Here is a 21,825-nt window from a genome sequence, read left to right as displayed (position 1 = left end):
AGAACCTCTCTTTTCCAGAGTAGGGCTTTGAGGTCGTTTGTTTGTTTTTTAAGTTGCAGGTAGAAAAAAAGTCTTCACTTTGTATTTCATAATCACAAAATGATGATTGAGAGACTACCACATGCTGGATATTAGGGGTGCAAAGAGTTATTAAATACAGTCTGTGGTTGAACCAGAACATTAGCATCATTCCTGGGTGTCTCAACAATTGTTTCTTTTTTGTTGTTGTTAATTTACTTTAAGTTCTGGGATACATGTGCAGAACGTGCAGGTTCGTTACATAGGTATACATGTGCCATGGTGGTTTGCTGCACCTATTAACCCGTCATCTAGGTTTTAAGCCCCAAATGCATTAGGTATTTGTCCTAATGCTCTCCCTCTTCTCGCCCCCACCCCTTGACAGCCCCTGGTGTGTGGTGTTCCCCTTCCTGTGTCCATGTGTTCTCATTGTTCAACTCCCACTTGTAGGTGAGAACATGCGGTGTTTGGTTTTCTCTTCCTATGTTAGTTTGGTGAGGATGATGGTTTCCAGCTTCATCCATGTCCCTACAAAGGACATGAACACATTCTTTTTTACGGCTGCACAGTATTCCATGGTGTATATGTGCCACATTTTCTTTATCCAGTCTATCATTGATGGGCATTTGGGTTGGTTCCAAGTCTTTGCTATTGTAAATAGTGCTGCAATAAACCTACATGTGCAGCATTCCATTTGAACAATTGTTTCTTAATCTTTTAAGAACTGTATTCTATAGAATGTGTGCAAAGCATATCTTTAATTCACCTTCTCAAAAATTAAGATGGCCATGCAATAGGATGTATGACAGTGGGACACGTATGTGCACCGTTCTGTTCTTCCTGTGGGTTTTTAATCCACTAGTGAGCGTGCCCCACGAGGGGGAGACCTAGGGTTTTCCCTGCCTTTCTTTGTATTCCCAGAACCCAGCTTCAGACCAGACATCATGCATACCCAATAAATGCTTGCTGAGTACATGAAAGGACATATGGTGTAGGCTTACTTGAAATGGGTTGCAGTGTGTTTCAGATTTAGAATGTAAAAGTTCAATAGACACCATTTCATTTTTGTCATAAAATTAACATTTATTTTTGATTACTCTCAGTGCCATTAACTTGTTTCATAATTAAGGATTATCCAAGATCATAACTTTTCTTCCTGTTTCTAGTTGTTTCTCACCCGGTGTATGCTAGACAAGCTATAGACATTTGTTGACTTGATTCATTTACGTGAGATTTTTATCTAAAGGTAGCCAGAGAAAGAGAACAAGCAAAACTTATTTTTATTTTGGTTTTTAGCAACTGGCTAATAGGAACATTGAAACTAACATAGCTTGCAGTTACCTAGCAAAAAGGGAAATGCTCAGTATAGGAAGTGAATGAATTTGCAAGTTTCCATTTATCAAATGCTAGCAACAGACGTCACCCCACTGGATTCTCACCCTAATCCTGAATGGGAGGCAAAACTTATTTTAAATCCCCATTTTATGAAATGGAAAACTGAGAAGACCCTGATTAAGAAACCTTTCAGTAACTCATAGCTAATATGTGTAGGATTCAACTTTAAAACCTAGGCTACTGACTCCAAATTCACTACCTCTTCCTCTTCATCAAGCTAAATGTTATAAGTTATTGGTGATGTTTTATCTATGCTCTCTGATACCTATGATTTTTAATAAGCAGAAATTTTCTATATGCATATAGTTGTAACTTTTTTATGTATTTGCAAACAGTGATGTTTTGAAAATATAAATCAGATTATCTCAGTCTCTGTTTTACAAGTCTTCTTATGCTTCGCATTGAACTTAAGATAAAAAATCTTGATGCCTTACCTAGGCCTGGATTTTGCTTACACCGTGGCCCTCTAGTCCCAGACCTCTTCCTTCTATTCACTCTGCTCAGCTACATTGGCCTTCTGGTTGTCTCTTGAATATACCAAGCCCACTCCTACCTCAAAGCCTTTCTGCTGACTGTTCAATCTGCCTGGAACTCTTGTCCTCCAGTCTCTTGTTGGCTAATTCCTTTGTATCATTCAACTTTTTTCTTAAATGTAACCTCCCCAGCAGCCTTCAGACCATACAATTAGAGTACTACTGCGTGGCCTATTACTGCACTTGTGTGCTATCTGAAATTTTCTTCTCATTTATTTACCTGTTTTCTGTTCCCCCTACTGCCCCATCCACTCACTGTAACAAGATTACAAATTCCAAATAATCAGAACTTTGCTTGTCTTGTTCACTGTTGCCCTTCCTGTGCCTAGAATAGTGGACAACACATAGCAGGCACTTGATCAAGGATATTGGATAAATAGTAAATATCTGAAAATAGTTTCTTCTCATTGGCTCTTACATTTTTGACATTTTAAAATTTTCTTTATTTTTGTTGTAGTTGTGGGTATACTTAGCACAGAAGACATGGGATGGTACAAATGCCTAATAGTTTTGTTGTGTAGGATTATGGTAATTTTCCAGAAAATTCATCTTTTAATGAATACAAAGATGATCTCCTACCAGACAGAGAGAACAGACTAGCTGTTAAGACCTTTAGCTGTATGTTTTGGGAACCACAGGCAGGAAATTGGCATATGGTTCTGCTGAGTGGAGATATTCCTCCAAGTGGATGACAGCGTCCTTTCCTCTGGAATTCCTGGTGATGAGGTTGCAGGTCATCCGTAGAGGGAACTTGGATCCCATGTGTCCTACACTTCACCAACAGACACTGTCTTCCGTTTCCCTTTAATTCTCACCTGGTGTTGATACTATCCCATTGTATTTAGGTAGTATTTGTTTGGGTTTTTTATTTTTGTGTTTTGTTTTGAATTATGCTTTATGACACATACTGAGGTTGGACTTTCTAAAGCACCAAACTGTGATATAAAATGGTCTAAGAGGTGAAAACTGTCCCAGCTGTGCTTCAGATTAGCTGTGCGTGTCTCTGGGAAATCTGGGAAATGTTTGGGGTTCATTTTTTCTTCTACAAAAATGGTGGGACACATACATGACCTGTCTCTACAGGGCAGGACTTTAGGGAAATAATGCACCCCAGAAGTTACATAAATATAACATATCATGATCAGCATAATCACTTTAAAGCATGCCATCAATAAGTATTTACTGAAAATATTTATATTTTAACTTATAAAGGACGGCATAGTGGTTTTTAATAAAATTGCAAGTGAATATCCTTGACTCTTACTCAAAAAATCTCTTACACAAAAAATGTCCTTGGTTTAACGCAAAATACAAGATAAGCAGGTGTTGAACATTTCAACAACGTGAATTCAATGTTATCTTTTATTGTTGTGTATTATAAACAGAGCACAGGATTGGAACAATGTTTACCAGAAAAAAAATAACAGCTGTCTCAGTCTTGAAAGTGAACATTATGGCTTTTTATTTTTTAATTTACAGTAAAACAATGTGAGAGAGATCATAGTTTCTGCTTCTTTTAAGTAAGGCCTATTGTTATAGGTCAGTTGATTGATTGATTGATTTTTTCCAATTTTCCCTTTATGTGATAGGGAAGATTCTGCTATGTAAGTGTAATTTTTACAAAGGATGAATACCATGAAATATTAAAAACAGCTTAAAAATCTAAATATATGTAAAAGGAGTTTTGGGGCCATCATTACTAAAAATATTAATATAGTTCTTAGATATAAAGGACAAAAAGCATACCTCTTTCAAAGATAATTTTTAAATAATGAATTTTGGGGTAGGACATTTTGTTATTTTTTCTACTTTGCCTAATTAACAACAAGGCTCAGATCTTTGTCTGTCTGGTAGCAATGGTATTTCATCTTATTAGGAAAATCTAAAACTATTAGACAGAGTGGTTAATCTGCCAGCTCTGTAGTCATCAGTGGTCCACAGCTATTGAAAACGGCCTAGCTCCATATGTATGGATAAGGGGTCTCCAAGGTAAATTGTTCAACCTCCAAAATACATTGTTAAGTGAAAAACAAGGTGTAGGACAGTGTGTACTATATGCTACACATATATATTTTTAAATTCTATATTTTTTAAAAATAAATTCTCCTCTGGAAAGTCTTTCAGGTTGCCTTCAGAGAGTGGGCTGGAGTCCTGTGGTACAAAGGTGACAGTAAGATATTTTACTGTATATCCTTTTGATGCTTTTGAATTGTCAACAACTATACACAAATATTATCTTAAAATTCAGTTTAAAATGACACTGTTAAAAACTAGTAAGGAACGCAATGTATCTGAGAAAAGCAAAAGTAGTGAGTAAAAGAATTTTGTACATTTAAAAATGTGACTTTGGAGATATCTATGTGTATTTTAAACCAGGAGATTTGGGATATTTACACCACCTGATAGAATGCATTGATCTAAGAAATTTGGGTTCTAGGCCCGAGTGTGCTACTAATCAGCTCTGGGGAAGTCACTTAGACTTCAACTCAGACTTCACTAGGACTCAGTTTTCTGAACTATAAAATGAGAAGAGTGAACAAATTGCCTTCCAACTGGTGACACCAGTAATTCAAAAATAAGTTATAAAGAAGCATTTTTAAAAGGTTAAATTTATGGTTAAAAAATAAGTGCATTCATGAAAAGAGCAGCCAGCTTGGCTCTCTGTGGGCAAAACAGCACTTGTGCACTGTGAGTACTGCCTCTTGGTGGCAGCATGTTGGAATTGCAGTGAAAATTACTGAGAGCAGCCAATTAATCTTGCATGCAAAAATGGAATATCCTGTCACAATCACTGTATGGACATTTCTCAACATATAAATATATAGTGGTATCAAAGTCAAAGATAGTTTAAATTCAAGACTATTAAACCATTTGAAAAATTTTTGTTACTGATCTGTAGAAATCTGGCAAGCATAGGTTCTTTATAATTTGTTATAACCTTGGATTGCATGAATTTTAACAGAGGTCAGCAAACTTTTTCCATAAAGCACCAAATAGTGAAGATTGTATGCTTTGTGGCCCCTCAGGTCTCCATTGTAACTATTCAACTCTGCAGTTGTAGCACAAAAGTAGCCATAGACAATATGTAAACGAATGAGGATGGTTATATTCCTGTTCCATTAAGACTTTATTTATAAGTACAGGTGTTGGACCAGATTTGGCCCAGGGATTGTAGTTTGTTGACCTCTCAATTATAATACACTCCTACCCTAAGTTTCTCTTTGCACAGTATTCTAAGTTACCTAATTGCCTGATTCCCGAACGTGGAAATAATATTCTACATTCTCCAGGCTCTTACCTTCAATCACTTATTTATGAATAACCTACTCTGCAAATGCTACACTTTACCCAATTACCCCGATGCTAACCATATTTTAGTTTTATAAGTTGCTTTCCTTGTTTCTGTTCATTCTGGATTTTTATGTCCTGAAAACAAGCAATGATAGTTGTTTCTCTTGCATTCCCTTGCTTGTGTAACCATTGTTATATAATTTCAATCTTTAGCTGAAAATCTTTTGCTCAAATATCTTTTGTACCTAGGGACTGTTGGTCAGCCTTGTTTAAAATCTTCAGAATGTGATTGGCTAACCTCTTATTAAACATATTCTTCCCTTTTTAAAGTGAAGCTCAACCATTTTGAAAAAGCCACTCTCCTCAAAGAGCGAGTAGGGTCTGACTTAGAATTTGTCTTGGCAAATCATTTGTAAAGATAGATACCGGTCTTTAAATTTAGTGCATCCCTGGAGAGATCCCTGTCTTAGCCAGGAAAATTGGCAACAAGCTTTACCTGAGTTGTAATACCTGGCTCCAGTTCCAGATAATTCCCTCACAACCTCAATCCAGCTCTCCCCCTTGTCCTTTTCCTTGAAGCCCTCTTCAGTCTCTACCCTTTCTCCTCTCTCAACATTTCTAAATTCTAAAACTTCACCTGCCATGGACCAACTTGATATTGGCAAAGCTCTTCACTTATATGCATGAAAGCTGATAGATTATTGAGATTTACTACATGCTTTGAATTCACTGCTTTTCCTATCCAGCAATTTAGCTGTAGCCCTGGATAAAGGTGATTTGTGTGATCCATCTTGCTTTATGTCTCACTTGACATTCTGCCTTTTTCATGACAGGTTGCTGAATGCTATAAAGCCAGGACTTGTTAAAAAGATCAATAGATTGCCTACCCCCATTGCAGGACTGGTGAGTATGTGGAATTGAGATTTATTTTCCAATATTCCTTTGCTCTAACCTAGGGGTCATGACAGTACCATTTATTACAGTTCTCTCCCACAATATATATTCCACTTGAATGAGAACGCATTGAATCCATTAAACGAAGAGGTCACTTAAAATGAAAGATTGCAGTCATGCCTAAATGGCATGTTAATCTTTGTTGGTGTTTTTTCCATGAGTGATAAGGACCTTCATTCTCAAAGAGCTAAATTTGTTTTGGGGTGAGAGGCTGATAAGTAGGTTGACCCTTGGGGGAGGAATGTGATTTTAATTACATTTTCTCATTTCAGTTCATCACTGCGTTCCCCTAGAATGGAGGGTAGAGGAGGTAGAGAGAAAGAGAATTTTAAGAGAAAACAATAGTGTCGTAATAAATTGCTGTTTTCAACATTAATAATCTACTTGGGTTTAAATATCTCAATTGTAGACCAACTATTCTGAAGACATACTGGGACACTAAGGTGGTCTGACATCATCTGGAAAACTGTTTAAACAGAATCCTTGCCCTTCTGAACTTATCCACATAAAATCTAAAACTTACATGTTCATATGTGCTTAGAAGCAAAATATTTTTTTCTTGCACTGATATGTCTTATAATTCTTGGCAACTAATTTTAATTGCTTCATCGATGTTGCCTTTGTGTAGAAAAAGGAAAGAAGTAAAAGATCAGGAAGACAATCAAGTCTTAGTTTCGGAAGGAATTGGCATATGTGTGTGTGCGCGTGCACACACACGCACACAGAGAGAGAGAGCTGAGGAAGTATATAGCTTGGTAATGACTCACTGATTGTTTCCATTGTGATCGCCTTCTGCGCATGTGGTTTTGCAGAAAGCAATGAGAAGAATGTCAAGAATTTAAGCAGGATCCTACATAGACCTTACTGATAGTTGTTAAAAAGCTTCTTAGCCATATCACGATGACTAATTGAAATTAGATGTGACAAAAAACCAATTGTGTTTGAGAACTGTGAGGGGTCCTTGGAGGAAGGTACGTGGTTTCAGCAAATTGAATGAAATAGATGTTTTCTTGAAGAACTGCCATTTCTGCAGATGCATTTTATTCCCCATATTGGTTGGTAGTGAACTGGTGATTAGTCGTTAAAAATCTTTCTAATTTTGTTCTTCAGAATCATGTAACCAAGTAAGTTAATATCGAGATAGATACATATATTTGGAAGGAATATATTTGAATAGTTCCATAAAATAAATAATATATGAGTATTATATATTAATGTATACATATATCAATTATTTTAAAACATTTAGTAAATTCACCTCTTCTAAATGTTAAAGCCAAGGTCTTAATGATCCTGATGAATATCTGTCCCTAAGCCTATGGCAACTTTGGACCTTGGAGCTCTGGGGTTTAATGTTATAGAACATAAAACATTTGCAGCATAAAACTAAGGAAGGCCCCAGGAAGATCCAGATGAGGAGAAACAAGTCGCTCCCAGTTCAGTAGCTAAAGAGAAAGGGGTTTTGAAACCTCAATGTAAAATGGAAATCATAAATAATTTTAGTAAAATTAATTCTTAGGGCCACATGCATTTGTCTTTATATTATTTCCTATCACAGATCGCATGTTGTTTCTCACATATTGCCTCTGTCTTGGAGCATTCAGGCAACTTGATACAAGAAGGCAAGGTGACCTCATCATCTTTCCTTCTATTTATGTTCTTGACTAGTATTCCTCTACTTTCTTTTTTCATTTGGATTTCCTTTTCACACTTTGTCCTTGCTATTGGGTTTTTTTTTTTTTTTTTTTTGCCCTTTTTCAGTGAACACCTCCCCTACTTAGCTTTACCCTGTATCAATTATATTTTATTTACTAATTTATTATCTTTAGTCCAAAAAAATACTTTCTTAAGTCACCTACTACCCATTCACTAGTGACTCCTGAATCTACAAATCTGGTCAAACTCTTTTCCTTTGCTCCATTTGCCTTCAGATCAACATTTCCACAAAAAGCAGAGCACTAGTTGTGGCCCTGGTGGGAAACAGATTGCCAACCCACAACCCCGTTATGTTCATGTACTTCCAGGGTTCTCATGTCATGCCTGTGCCTCCCTTTCTATGCTCATGTTCTTGTCTGTGTCCATGACTTCAGCTCTCCATGATATGGACCCAAAGCAGCATTTCTTATCAAGTACTCTCTCCTCAACTCCAGACCTGGTGTTCTGTCTATTGGACAGTCCCATCTGGATTTCCTACAAGCACCTCTCAAACTTAACATATTCAAATGAGACTTGAATGACCAGTCCTGTGCACCTATTTCCCAATGTCAGTGAAGGCATCATAGACATGCAGTCGCACCAGTTCAGCTATCAAATAATTTTCCCATCTGTCTACTTGTCTGCATTTCCTTGGCCACTGCCCCAGAGCAGGCCATCCTCATCTCTTGCCTGGACTATAATAGTTGACTCACAGTTCCACACTCTTCACTCCCATGAATGACGCCTTTTCTTGTGGTATGTGTTATTCATTGAATGTTTTCCCCCTGCTCTTTTTGACAAAATTATATTTGTCCATCAAGATTTAACACAGACTAACACATCTTTTAAGTTAAAAAAATAAAAAATTAAATAAAACTAAAGATCTAACACAAAACAGCCTCCTTTGTAAAACCTTTAGTATTTATAGTCCATTATGGTCTTTTATTATAGAATACAGAGAGTATCCCCTGGTATAGGAGAAAATGAGTTAATACTTGAGAGACAAAAAAAGTCAGCTCTGTTTTGAAATATATTTTGGAAAGTAAGATTTTGAATAACTATGGTTAACAGTTTGAAATTAAAGGCCTGTAAATGGTTTCATATTCATGTTAAGACACTATGTCTTTAAGTAGTTGGCCATGATCAAACTTACTGATATCTATAATGGGTCCGAATGATGTTAGATGTCCTGGCGATGCACTAAGAAATCACAACAGTTCTCAGGAAACAATCTGACAAATCTACATTCAGGGACATACTGCAAAACAGCTGGCCTGTCCTCTTCACCACTGTCAGCATCATTAAAAATACTGCCCCATTCCCAAAAGGCTGAACAACTGTTGTAGATTAAAGATGACTAAAGAAATATGACAGCCTCATGCAGTGCATGATCCTTAATTGGGAAAAAGCAACTATAATAGACATTACTGAGACAATTGGGGAAATTTAAGTATAAATTGAGTATTAGATAATAGTATTCTCTCAGTGTTATATTTCCTGTATGTGATAGTTGTCTCTGTGTATATAGGAGAATACTGTTGATCTTAGACAGCAAATATATATACTGGAGTATTCTGAGATGAAATGTCGTGATGTATACAACCAATCCTGAATATGTTTAGCAAAAAATTCTGGGTACATAATATATAATTTCATATACACATAGAGATAAGAAGGAAGGAAGGAAAGAAAGGAAGGAAGGGAGGGAGGAAGGAAGGGAAGAAGGGTGGAAATGTGGCAAAATACTGTCTCTAGATAAAGGGTGTACAGAGGTCATGGTACTATTCCTGCAACCTTTTGGTACGTTTGAAGTTTTTCGATATAAAAAGTTGAGGATTAAAATACATTAAATCTGTTATTGTCAGGTGAGACATAGGGAACCTCAAGTAATAGATTTGAAGATGGCAGAGATCATCTTGTTAGTAGAGATGCAGCCTTTGTGTGAGGGCATTTTTCAAACAATATTTTCTTCTTCCTAATATTCATGACAGTCAGAAAAGGGCAGGTAGAAAAATCCCTGAAATGCTTCTGAATACATCAGATTGGATTTTTAACTTTGTCAGGGGTTGACAGGCCACTGACCGTCTATTGATCAAGAAGTCTGTAGTAGCAGGGGCCACAGAGATCTGAGAAATGTGGCCAGAGGGTTTCTATGCCTGGAACCCATGCCCATGTGTCTTAATGGGCTAGTGTTGAGAAGCCAGTCCATTAAGGTGGCCCAGCTGCTTGACTTGAAGATAAATAGAAAAGTGTGTTTTCACATAGCAATCTCAAATTATAAACATATGTAGATTTACAAAGGCATGAATAGGTGTATTTTAGCCCCTGAGTTAAGCTGTGGTTACAAAGAATTCAGGGGTGAAGGTGTTAAAACAAAGTAGTTGAAAATCATTTCCTGGCAAGAATGCAAAGACACTGGATCTGGGTCTGCATTTCTTCTGTAACGATTGCTGACATATGAAGCCGTGTGGTGACTGCCTGCAGATGCTTGCATTCTCTTTTAGGTGTTAGTGATACTGTTTGCTGCTGCCAGAGAGAAAGTCCTCAAATTTAGGTCTTGGCATACCAAAGTTTTTAAAAACGCTGCACTTCAGTCTGCTAGCTTGTCAGTTTTGTACAATTGAGCCACATCTTGAAACTCAATTTAGTGGTCATTAGAGATCATGCTAAATGTTGTTTCATCCCAGGAGCTTTGGGTTTTGTGCAAAAGCCGTGAATGTATGAAATCTTTGCTTATGATTGGAGTTTGGGGATTAAGCTTTTTCTTGCACAGATTTGAATTGTGACAGCCATCGTGTGTGCACATATGCACATGTGAAGTATAACTGGAAATAGATGGTATTTGTGGATTCTGCCCCTGAGTGCTGAACCTTCTTAGAGTTGTCATAAAATACTGTTTGATTTTTCCATGGGTCTATGAGGATAAAAGTGATCTGAGGAAAAGACAATTTTACTTCTGAGATGTATCTTAGAAGGACATCTTAGATGTGTTTGTTTTACAGATGAGGACATGTGGGTCCATAAAGGGAAGTTATTTGCCCCCCGTTAGACAAATAGTAAAAGATAAGATGGATCCCGAGCCCTGGCCACCCCTCTCCTTGCTTATTACATATCCAGTGTTCCCAGTTGAAGATGGGACACATTTTAATGACAGATTATTTCACCTTTTTTGAAAAAGAGAGGAAGGCAAAAACTCACTTTTTAAGTTCATCTCTTTTTTTTTTCTTTCTGTTGGCCAGTACCTACAAATTATCTTTCTGAGCTCACATATCACTTTTTAGCCTGATGAATGATGGAAATTTGACACTAGTTGAAGGTCAGAAGGATAAGCAGGAATGTGAGTGGTCAGATGATCTTACCATTCAGTACCCTAACCCACTCAGAAATGCATTGTGGGGCAAAGGATCTACTTTTCCCTAATCAAAGATAAGATTTCAAATATGGTTAGAGCTTCCTGCCATGGATAAAAATGTGTTTCCATACGTTCTTTAGACTTTAGGAAGCTTTCCAAAGTTATCTGCTTTATTTTATGAAACTGACATCAGAACAGTTGCCATTTTGTTGAGTGAGATCAGAGTAGGGGAAGGGATGAAAGAGCTGTAGAGATTTCCACATTATGAGAAGAATAAAAATATTGTTTTGGACAAAACTAGACATACAAGACTGTTAACCTGAGTAGTATGAGTGAAAAGCCTTTATGCAGACTTCATCTTTTTAGGAAGATAACAATGCAATAAATTGGGGTCCTCGGTGCTTTGGATGTCTAACTATCAAGAAAGGTTTCCTGCAAATCCTACCTAAGAATTAGCTCTGGTATGCCTCAACTCATCCTGATCAATGTCTTCTCTTTTAGTTTATATTCTTACAACTTCCTTTAGAAGTTCTAGAACTTTCACCTTCCCTCCAATGGTTTATCTATAAGATAAACCATCATATATATAAGATATATAGATTACCTTAGAAAAAACTGCTTAAAGTTCTGTTCTCTGGGCTCTGTCTCTCCTCCAGTTAAAACTGTTGTTTTTCAGCCAGGCATGGTGACTCATGCCTGTAATCTCAGCACTTTGGGAGGCCAAGGTATGTAGATCACCTGAGGTCAGGAGTTCGAGATTAGCCTGGCCAACATGGTGAAACCTCGTCTCTACTAAAAATACAAAAATTAGCCAGACATGGTGGTGTGCGCCTGTAATCCTAGCTACTCAGGAGGCTGAGGCAGGAGAATTGTTTGAACCCAGGAAGTGAGCCGAGATTGTGCCATTGCACTCCAGCCGGGGTTACAAGAGCAAAACTCTGTCTCAAAAAAAAAGAAGTCTTTTTGTCTGGCCAGGAGGAAGGCAAGGCAGGCAAGAGGGAGGTTAGAGGTGAAAGTTACCACAGTGATAACCATCACATATCACATTCCTACTCCGCCCCAGGTGCAGTGCTAGATCGTCCTTCCTAATCTTCATAACACACTTGCGATGTCATTATTGCTGTACCTTTACTCTAAAGTTCAAAGAAATGTCACAAGCTTTCCAACTAATAAGAGGCAGACTTGGTACTTGAACCTGGGTTTGTCTAGCTCTGTGTCTGTGCCTTTTCCATTGTGTTACACTCCTTCCATTAGACCTTAGGATATAGAATTGAATCTCAACACTTTCAGAAAATTTGTTTGGAGACATCAACCTCTAAGGAGACCTAAGTTGTTAGAAAACAGACTCTCTCATTTAAAATTTACTAATTCAACCAAATTCAGGAGGTGGCCTTTTTGAAAAAGGCACTGCTCCATGTAATATTTCTACCATGTCCACTATCACATCGGGCTTCATGTGGCCACACCTAACAAGTGATCATAGGGAAGCTTTAGAATTCTTTAATGGAATCTTTAAAAAAAATGTCAGAGTGATTTCATTCATAATATGCAACAGAATTTCCTAAAGTGCTCTCTTCTCTCTCTTTCTCTTCTACACTCATTCTCTGTCTCTTTCACACACACACACACACACACACACACACACACACCCCTTATACTTACCAACCCTCCAAAACCTCTCTGTACCCCAGTGACCTCAAATCTTTGAGCCTTACACTGTGCTTGCCTTCCTTGCCTTCCTTGCTTCTTACCCTTTTGTCTGCTATGACTAACGGTTAGCCCTTTCCAGTGCAAATCAATCCAGCTAGACTCGGCTCCTTTTGCCCCCGATTCTGATTCTGGACAACAAAGACTCAGAGACAGGAAGACAGAATTCTCATTCATGGGTAGGGGAGAAGAAAGGGCTTCGAATAAAAACTCTCATGTGTTTTTCCTGCTACCCTGTGTTCTCTGTAGTAGTAGCATGGTACGACCCGGAGTCTCTAGGGGTCATCCTCCCCTTCCTTAGGGGAACAAGTAAAAACTGGTAGCCAAGTGATGTTCTGTGTGAAGGAGGCATATTTCACTGAGGGAAATGAATAGACATTGTGAAGTTTCTCAGCCAAAATGGAATTTAATGACACACTTTCCTTTATCCTCATCCCTGGCACAGTATGAGAAACCTCGGTTGTGTTCCCACACCACACACAGAGGGAATGCTCAATTTGCTGCTCTCAAGTTTGATGCCAACGCCAAGCCAATGTAGGAGTGGTGGTTAGCATTTTAGTAGGTTTAGCCGTGAAAGACTACACACTGCAGGGAAAAACAGCAAAACACACGAGGTCTTTGGTGCATTCCACTTGCGTTCAATTGAAAGGTGGAATATGAACTTGTGGAATCTAAGTTTATTTACCGCCTCCCAGGTTGATAGAGCTTGTATGCTGCTGGTTGAAATAGCCTTCACAGTTAGCTTGTAAAAAAAGTACAGGTCATCTTGTGTCCCTCATCTCATAATTTTATATGGCTCCCTACTGAATGTGGAATAAAATCCCAACACCTCAGAAACGTATTTAAGGCTCTTCCTGAGTGAAGGTAACATTTGAGTAACATTCGAAAGTAACATTTCTCTCTCACTTTGTACGTCATGCTTGGAAACCAGGGCAACAGATGATTCGTGACCTAAACCAAAAGGCTTGACCACATCGTGAATACAGTGATAAAAGTGTGTCAGATGGTGAGAGCAATTCTCCACGGTAGGTTGGACCGGGTGAAGGGGAGTTCTGATGCCCACTGGAGCAGGCTGGCTTTTGGTTGTTACTGATGTGCTTGGATCAGACCAACAAGTTAGTCCCCTTGCACATCTTTTGTGGGTATTTGGGAAGACTTAATAAAAATTTTTTGTCCCTCCACTCATCTTGTGGTTTTCTTATTTGGTGAGAGTTTTAGTCATCAATTGCTGTATAACAAATTACCCCAGAACTTAGTGGCTTAAAACAACAACATTTATTATCTCATAGTTCTCATGGGTCAGGAATATGAGCAAGGCTTAGCTGGGTCTGTGGTTCAGGGTCCCTCACAAGGCTGCATTCAGGGTGTTGGTCAGTATCATTTCCAGGCCAGAGTGGGGAGCTTAGAACTTCCGCTTCTAAGCTCACTCGTGGATATTGGCAGGATTCAGTTCCTCACAGGCTGTTGGCCAAAGCCATCCTTGGTTACTTGCCATGTGGGTCTTTCTATAGAACAGCTTAAGGATTGCAGCTTGCATCATCGGAGTGAGCAAGCAGGAAAGGCCAGAGAAAGAGAGAGGGAGGGAGGGAAACAACAAGCGAGATGGAAGTCACAGTCCTTTATAACCTAATCTCTGAAGTGATGTTTTATCAATTCTGCCTTATTCTATTAATTAAAAGCAAGTCGCTAAGTCCAGCCCACACCCAAGGGGAGGAGGTTCCACAAGGGTCTGAATGCCAGGAGGAAAGGATCTCTGGGAGCTCTTCAGAAGTTTCTTGTCACAATGAATGAAATGGTTGTATCCATCTATTGAGCAGCCAGGGCATGGATCTCTCATTCTTCTGAACATGGGCTACTTGTGCTAATAGGACTTTAAAGATAACACAGTTTTCCTTGTACAACCTTTCTTGCATGACATCCAAGGTCTTTTTTCTAATTTTCTTCTGCACATATACACCAAATAGAGATGATGTGGTCTGTCTCTTGTCTTCCAAGTAAAAATCCACTTCAAGACATAATTCCTGCCTTTTAGGAGACTACTTTCTAGAAGACGAATGTAGAAGAGAGGTCAAATGTAAGGTAGACTGTGAAATGTTAATGAAGCATAATATGCAAGAAATACCAAGGAAGAAATTTTGATTTGTGATTAAGAACTTTGGAAGAGGTGAGATTTGAACAGGGCATCTACAAATAGTGAAGATCATGGAGTTAGAGGAAGAAAAACTAGCTTCAGGGCATGGAATGAGAAAGGCTCTGAGTCAGAAGAACCTGGGTCTTATCTGGAAGTGGCTATCATTTGTATTATTTGCATTGGGTCCAGTGGCTGCAGCTGGACACAGAATCCCTGAGAAAAATCCATGCTTGGAAACTGGACCAGGAATAGTAAGCTGAGACCAGAAATGCCATCTGGGGGTGTTTGGACTCATTTTGTGTGCAATAAGAGCCACTGAAAACAAGGGAATCTTGTGTTCCAGATAACTGAGGTGGCCGTGTAGAAAGCTGATTATGGTAAGATACCAGCAATAAAAGTCAAGTAGGAGATAAGTAGTCCGAATAAGAGAAGATGAACACTTAAACCTTAGTAGAAGCAGTGGGATTAGAGATGAGGAGACAGGATTTGCTTTTCACTAAATGTAATATGCCATCAATGATGAGACACACCATTTTAAAAAATTATAGCTCATTTTAAAAAGCTGCTAATTCAATGATGACACAATGCTAAGCCACTGGCAATGAAAAATGCATCTTTATTTCAGAGGTTAAAAAAAGTGTACATCTTAGAACTGATGAAATACAACAGATAATCTTAGGAAGATGACATTTGCATTTTGGACTTGAGCAATGTGGGGGATTCTGATGCCATTAATAGGAATCATGGGAACATGGGAATGAGAAATGGGCTCCAAAAGAAAAGATGCATTCTCTTTTGGACATATTGAGTTGGCTATCTCTAAAAGATATTCATGTGCAGATGTCTGGCAGACTATTAGAAATTCTGGTTTGGAACTCAGGGAAAAAGTTACAAAAAAATTGGACTAGATTAATGAATGGATTATTTTGAAGTTAAATCCTTATGCTTAAGTATAAATGAAGACTTTTTTTTTTTCTATAACCACAAGCTATGAAGTTCCCCTCCCCCTTCAAATTATAGTATTGTCTGTGGAGTGTTTGATCCACATTGGCAGGGATTGGGAGAAGGGAGTGAAAAAAAGGAGTTTGAGACTACAGGAAAAGTCATTAGCAATTGCACTTAGAATTGAAAATCATGACAGAAAGACCAGTGCAGTGGCTCTTGCCTATAATCCCAGAATTTTGGGAGGCTAAGGCAGGTGACTGTTTGAGCCCAGGGGTTCAAGAGCAGCCTGGCAACATGGCGAAATCTTGTCTTTACTAAAAATACAAAAAATTAGCCAGGCATAGTTATACATTCCTGTAGTTCCAGCTACTTAGAAGGCTGAGGTAGGAGAATCACCTGGGCCTGGTAAGTCAAGGCTGCAGCGAGCCATAAATGTGCCACTGGACTCCAGCCTGGGTGATGGGAGTGAGACCCTGTCACAAAAAATAAAAAAGAAAGATTTTCATATAATTGACAATTCATTGAGATATCATATCCACCCAATCTCGTACCCTGCAGCCTCTCTTATACTAACCCTGATATTTCATTCTTAGTACTAGATGAGTGTGTTAGTTTGCTCTGATGGCCATAACAAAGTACCACAGATTGGGTGGCTTAAATAATAGAAATGTATTTTGTCAATTCTGGAGGTTAGAAGTCTGAGATCAGGGTGTGAGCAGAGTGGGTTTGTTCTAAGGCCTGTCTCCTTGGCTCGCAGATGGTTGCCTTCTCCCTGCATCTCCACATGGTCTTTCCCCTGTCTGTACCTGTGTCCATATTTTGCCTTTTTATAAGGACACTGTCATACTGGATTAGGGCCCCCTCAGATGACCTCATATAAGTTAATTACCTCCTTATAGTCACTACAGTCACATTCTGAGTTAGAAAGGGTTAGGAGTTCAAGATATGAATTGGGGGAAGGAGGAGGAGACAATTTAGCCCATAACAGTGGGTTAGCCAGCTAAGTCCTTAAATTCTTATTCACATGTGTTTTGAATGCCTAGACTTGCTAGCTGAAGTCTAATATCCTCTTTCTGCACCACAAACTATTTTTCCAAATTTGTTTCCATAATTATTCTGTGTCTCTGCCGAGGTGGAAGGTTATATATAGCAGTGCTGTAAAGCGTTTTTCCCCCCTTCATTTTTTTTTTCCCTTTCCTGTTCCCGAAAAAAAAAAAAAAAATGCCATTCTTTGAAGAAAGAAACCACTTGTTCTCCCTTATCTTTCGTTGAGCAGCGTTTAGCAGAATTTGTGACATTACATCAGTTCCTCACTTTTTTCCCTTAGGAATAGACCTTCAATTACAAACTGTGAGCAAAAAATATATAATAGCAGGAAACACATATTTCAGCCGAAGTCTGACTTCTTTTTTTCCATAGTTATAACTTACCTAGAGGATACTTTCTGTGGAACTAATTCTTAGCATGTATTCCAAACCCAAGTTTATAGGGATTTTATTGTTTGACAACAGGAAAAAAATACCACCAAATATATGCAAGTATCATTTGAAAGAGGAGACCATGCTACGCTGAAACAGCACTTCTCTTAAAACGTGCCTTCCTCTGGATTGTTTTTATAGGAAGTTTGCCTTGGCAAGTGTTTCAAAAGAACTCACTAGACACCTCTCTTGTAATTAGCTGGCTTTCTGCTAGAATCTTAGGTCTAACTTCATCTCAAATGGGTGCAAAAATTAATTCCTCTCTGTCACTCTGTCCACAGTATCAAATACTAGATTCCTGAGTAGTTTGATATCTAATTTTTCCTTTCTATAATTTAACTATATTCAGTTTAAGGTTTTGATTGAACTTAAACATAACATTAAAAAATGGGATGATCGATATAATGTTATAGGAGTGGTCCTTTCCCGCTTTTCCCTTAGGGTTAAAAGAATGGTACTTTTTCCTCACAAAAATCTATATCTCCAGCCATGGAAAGAATATCAGACAAACCTAAATTGAAGGATATTCTATAAAATACCCGACCAGTAGTCTTCAAAACTGTCACGGCCATCAAAAACAAGTCACGTCTGAGAAACAAGGAAAGTCCAGAAAAAGTTAAGGAGACATAATGATTAAGTATCATATGGCATTCTAGATGGGATCTTAAAACAGAAAACGCATATTAGGGAAAAACTAATGAAATCCAAATAAAGCATAGATTTAGTTAATAGTAGCATACCAGTGTTTATCCATTAACTGTGATAAATGTACCATAGGAATGTAAGATGTAAGGCATGACTTATACTGAAACTCTGCATGTTATCTTTGTAGCTTTCTATAAATCTAAAACTATTCTAAAATAAAAAGTTAACTTAAAATAGGATGAATGACAATAAAGATAAAAGAGCATAATGCAAGGAAACTATGAAATAGGCAAGGAAATACAGAAGTTATTAATAAATATTAAATGTCAGCCTACCACTTGATGTATTCGTATCAATAAATGGCAGGATACCAGTGAGTCCATTGGCGTATTAATCCAATAAACTTTTATAAATGATGAATTGGTTGTAAACATTGTGTTTTATAGCATTTGAAAATTCCAAATGGTAACTCCGCACACGATGCTTCTGCTCACATATTTCAGCATCCTGTTTTTAGAATCTGCAGAAAGAAATATTTCATGTCCTTTAGGGAGGTTTAATAAAAAGCAACAGGTGGAAAATGGATTTTGCAGTAGCATGAACAGCCATAACCATAAATACTAGTACCTCGGAATTGTACCAGCAGAGGACTGTAAACACATTAATCTCCCAGCAGTGCAGAAATTCCATTCTCAGATGTCATCTCAATTTCAGGCACAAAGATTGAATGCCTCCATTTAAGTTCAAAATACTGAATGGATATGATGATCCTTTATTTTCATGGGGATTCATGGAGTGAGTTTGCCAGTTTCCTCATCTATAAGATGGGGTTGATAAATCCCATGTCAGTATTGTGGGATTAAATGAGATGATATATATAAGATACCTAATATGATGGATGGTACACAGGATGTTTTCAGTAAATGGTAATTTACTACTTATTATGCTCATGAACATTAGCAGGGCCTTAGAATCTCAGAACTAGAAGCCACTTAGAGATTTACTTTTTGAAACACTATTATTTTACAAACAAGGAAACTGAGACCAGAAAGCAGTGACTTGCCTGGAGTCAGGCAGCAACTTTGTTTCAGAGTTGGGACTTGAGTCTTTGTTCCTCAGGTCCCACTTGGGTGCTTTTTCCAGATCCAGATTTCCTGACAGTACTGCAAACCTACTGTGTGCTAGTGGCTGACACAAAGCTCTCTGTAGAATTCCAATCTTGGCATCTCTACCTCTGAAGATGCCATTCCCCTTCCTCAGAGGGAACGGGCTTCTCCGCCTCCCTCTCCAATAGGTGTGGCAATCAGCTCTCTTCCAGTTCCCTTTCACTGCATCAGCATTTCAGCCACTGCAGCCTGCTTGTGGACAGAGCAGGGTTGGCAGTAGTGACGACTGTTTTGGGAAAGGAAATGTAAGGGTATTTCAGCTGCTGTGCTGGGGCTGACTAGGAGCACGCAGGAGACATGCCCCTCCCATCTCCCAGAGTGGGTCGGCTGGAGTTCATTGTGGAGTGTGAGGACAAGTGGGGGTAAGTAAAATACATTGTATAAAAAATAGATGCTTAGGGGTATCCATGATGGAAAGAAGGAAGCTATTTAGACTTTAAAACTTGGTTTAAAAAAAAAGTTACTTTGTATTCACTTATTAGTATGGTGAAAATAATATGAAAGTTACTTTCCTGTGGATTCATCTTGTCCTTTGATAACTGTTAGCACCTGTTGCTTTTAATTAAGCTTTTTCCCCTTTAAATTCCCTAAGGAAAGCATTGTTTTTTATTTTCCGGTATGTGGTAGAAGACACATAACTCTGTTAGTTTAGTCAAAATAAAAGGGATTTTTGAGAATTTTGAGAATGAAAAGCAACTTGGCTGCATTTTTAAGATGTGGTCCAGCAGCACTTGGTGTCGTGGGGGAGATGTGGCTGCATTCATGGGGGGGCTGCTTCATCTGAGCCCCGGCCACATTCTGCTCCTGACTCTACGGCCCCCTTTGCTTTTTAAAAACTTCCATTTCTTAAAATGAGGATGGAAAGAAGTGAGGAGGACACTGGGGAGGCAGGGAGGAGTCTGGAGGGAAGGGCTGCGCTTCCAGCCTTGCCCACTTAGTCCTTGTCCTTCAAAGTCACTATTTACTGCAGGCCAGGAAAGGAATGGGGGTTATTTCTGGACAATTGTGTCATAAAATCCCGTCAGACCTGTCTGAATGCTAAACGCTCCATGGCACTGGTTATCCAAGGGAAGAAAATTTTCCTTAGCCAAATTTATGAGGCTGGGTTGAAACCCAGGTTGAAACAGAACCTGGCGAATCCCCATGGCAAAATGATTCATCTTGTGGAGTCGGAAAATCTATTTTTATCACCTTTATTCAGCCAGCTCCTGATTTTGATTCTCTCACTGAGCTACGGCCATTTCCTTCATGGTGCTGAATAGACCAAATGTCTCAGGAGTCTGAAACTTCTCTCCCCCAACTCCCAGTGTGGCTGATTCAGCAGCCCCGGGAGAAAGGGTTTGTGCTGTACTGTATGGAGAGGGTTCTGCACAAGGTGAAGGTCAAATAAAACCGAGAGGCTGCAAGTGTCAGCAGCTGGCCTTTGACTCAGGAATCCTGCCTGAGGGTGTGTGCCACTCTGCTCTCCTGCTCTCTCTGTAAGGTGACTAGAAGGTGACTGGGCAGCCGTAACTCCTCCAAGTTTGAAGACCTTCCCAAGGGAGGAAGGGGCAAGAATAAGCCACTCTCCTTATAGCTGCCTTTGCATCTCCTCAATCTAATCATCGGACAGAGAGGGACTTCCTGACATCATTGTATTCATTTTCCCATTTCCATTTAGTTCTATAACTATGCATTCCAGGCTGCTACGTAGTCCCAGCTGGTTCTTGCTGGAGTCCCAGCTAATGCTGAGAGGAGTGGCGATTGCTTTCTATAATAAGAAAGTTTAAAGGATAAAGATATGGAAGAAGAACTCACTCTTGAGTTTCCTTTTCTAATGGATTCAGCATGCTTACTCTCTGGGAGCTATAACAAATGGTGATTAGGAAAGCAACAGGAATGTCAACTAGACAGGAACAGTGACCATGGCTGTTGGGGGCATTCCCTGCACCTGGTATATAGTAGGCACTCAATAAATATTTGGGAAATGAATGGCCAGGATACTGTTCCTCACAGGCTTCAGTTGGCCTTCTTAACAGCTCTCCTTCAGGACGTAGTATGCAAGGCAGCTGGGAGCTGACATTCTGGAGTGAGATCCTGGATTGGCAGCTTCTCAGTTGTGCACTGATCTTTGGCAGGCAGCACAATCATTTGTTTCCTCGTCTGTAAAAATGGACATAAGATAGTAACTACCTTATATAGTTTTCATGAAGAGTAAATTAATTAACATGGGTAAAGAGTCTAGATTTTTTTTTCTTGTCATGTGGTTCAAGATATGAAGAAGAAGAAAAGCAGGAGTAGGAAAAGAAGGAGAAAGAGGAGGAGGAGGAACTTTGGCTATTGGGATAAATTTGGGACCCTTTGAGATTTTGGCCTGCCTTTTGGGTTGAATAATTTCCTAAACCATGAGTCAGTGATTTTTAAACCTTCCATTGTCCTGTAGAGAGAATAATTTGAGAATAAAAGAATAAAATGGTCTAGGCATGGTGGGTCACGCCTGTAATCCTAGCACTTTGGGAGGCTGAGGCGGGTGGAT

At 38.8% G+C, this 21,825-nt stretch overlaps 1 protein-coding gene across 14 annotated transcripts in view; it reads left to right on the top strand.

The window, feature by feature from the left end:
* The window catches only part of LIMCH1 (LIM and calponin homology domains 1), a 349,030-nt gene that overhangs the window by 159,811 nt on the left and 167,394 nt on the right, over positions 1–21,825 (top strand). For 12 of the 14 annotated variants that reach the window (XM_023224628.1, XM_023224619.2, XM_023224618.2 and 9 more), the window contains exon 3: positions 6,071–6,140. Coding sequence is in view for 11 of the 14 variants with exons in the window: in XM_023224619.2 (XP_023080387.1) it covers positions 6,071–6,140 (70 nt within the window). In the remaining 3 variants the exon portion in view is untranslated. Of the gene's footprint in view, positions 1–6,070; positions 6,141–19,479; positions 19,673–21,825 lie in introns of those variants that run through there. The other 2 variants (XM_023224631.1, XM_023224612.1) reach the window with 1 other exon arrangement.

The sequence above is a fragment of the Piliocolobus tephrosceles genome, chromosome 3 (genome assembly GCF_002776525.5).
Source record: "Piliocolobus tephrosceles isolate RC106 chromosome 3, ASM277652v3, whole genome shotgun sequence".
NCBI lineage: Eukaryota > Metazoa > Chordata > Mammalia > Primates > Cercopithecidae > Piliocolobus > Piliocolobus tephrosceles.
The sequence above is the reverse complement of the archived record's forward strand: the minus strand, read 5'-3'. Positions and strand labels throughout refer to the sequence as shown.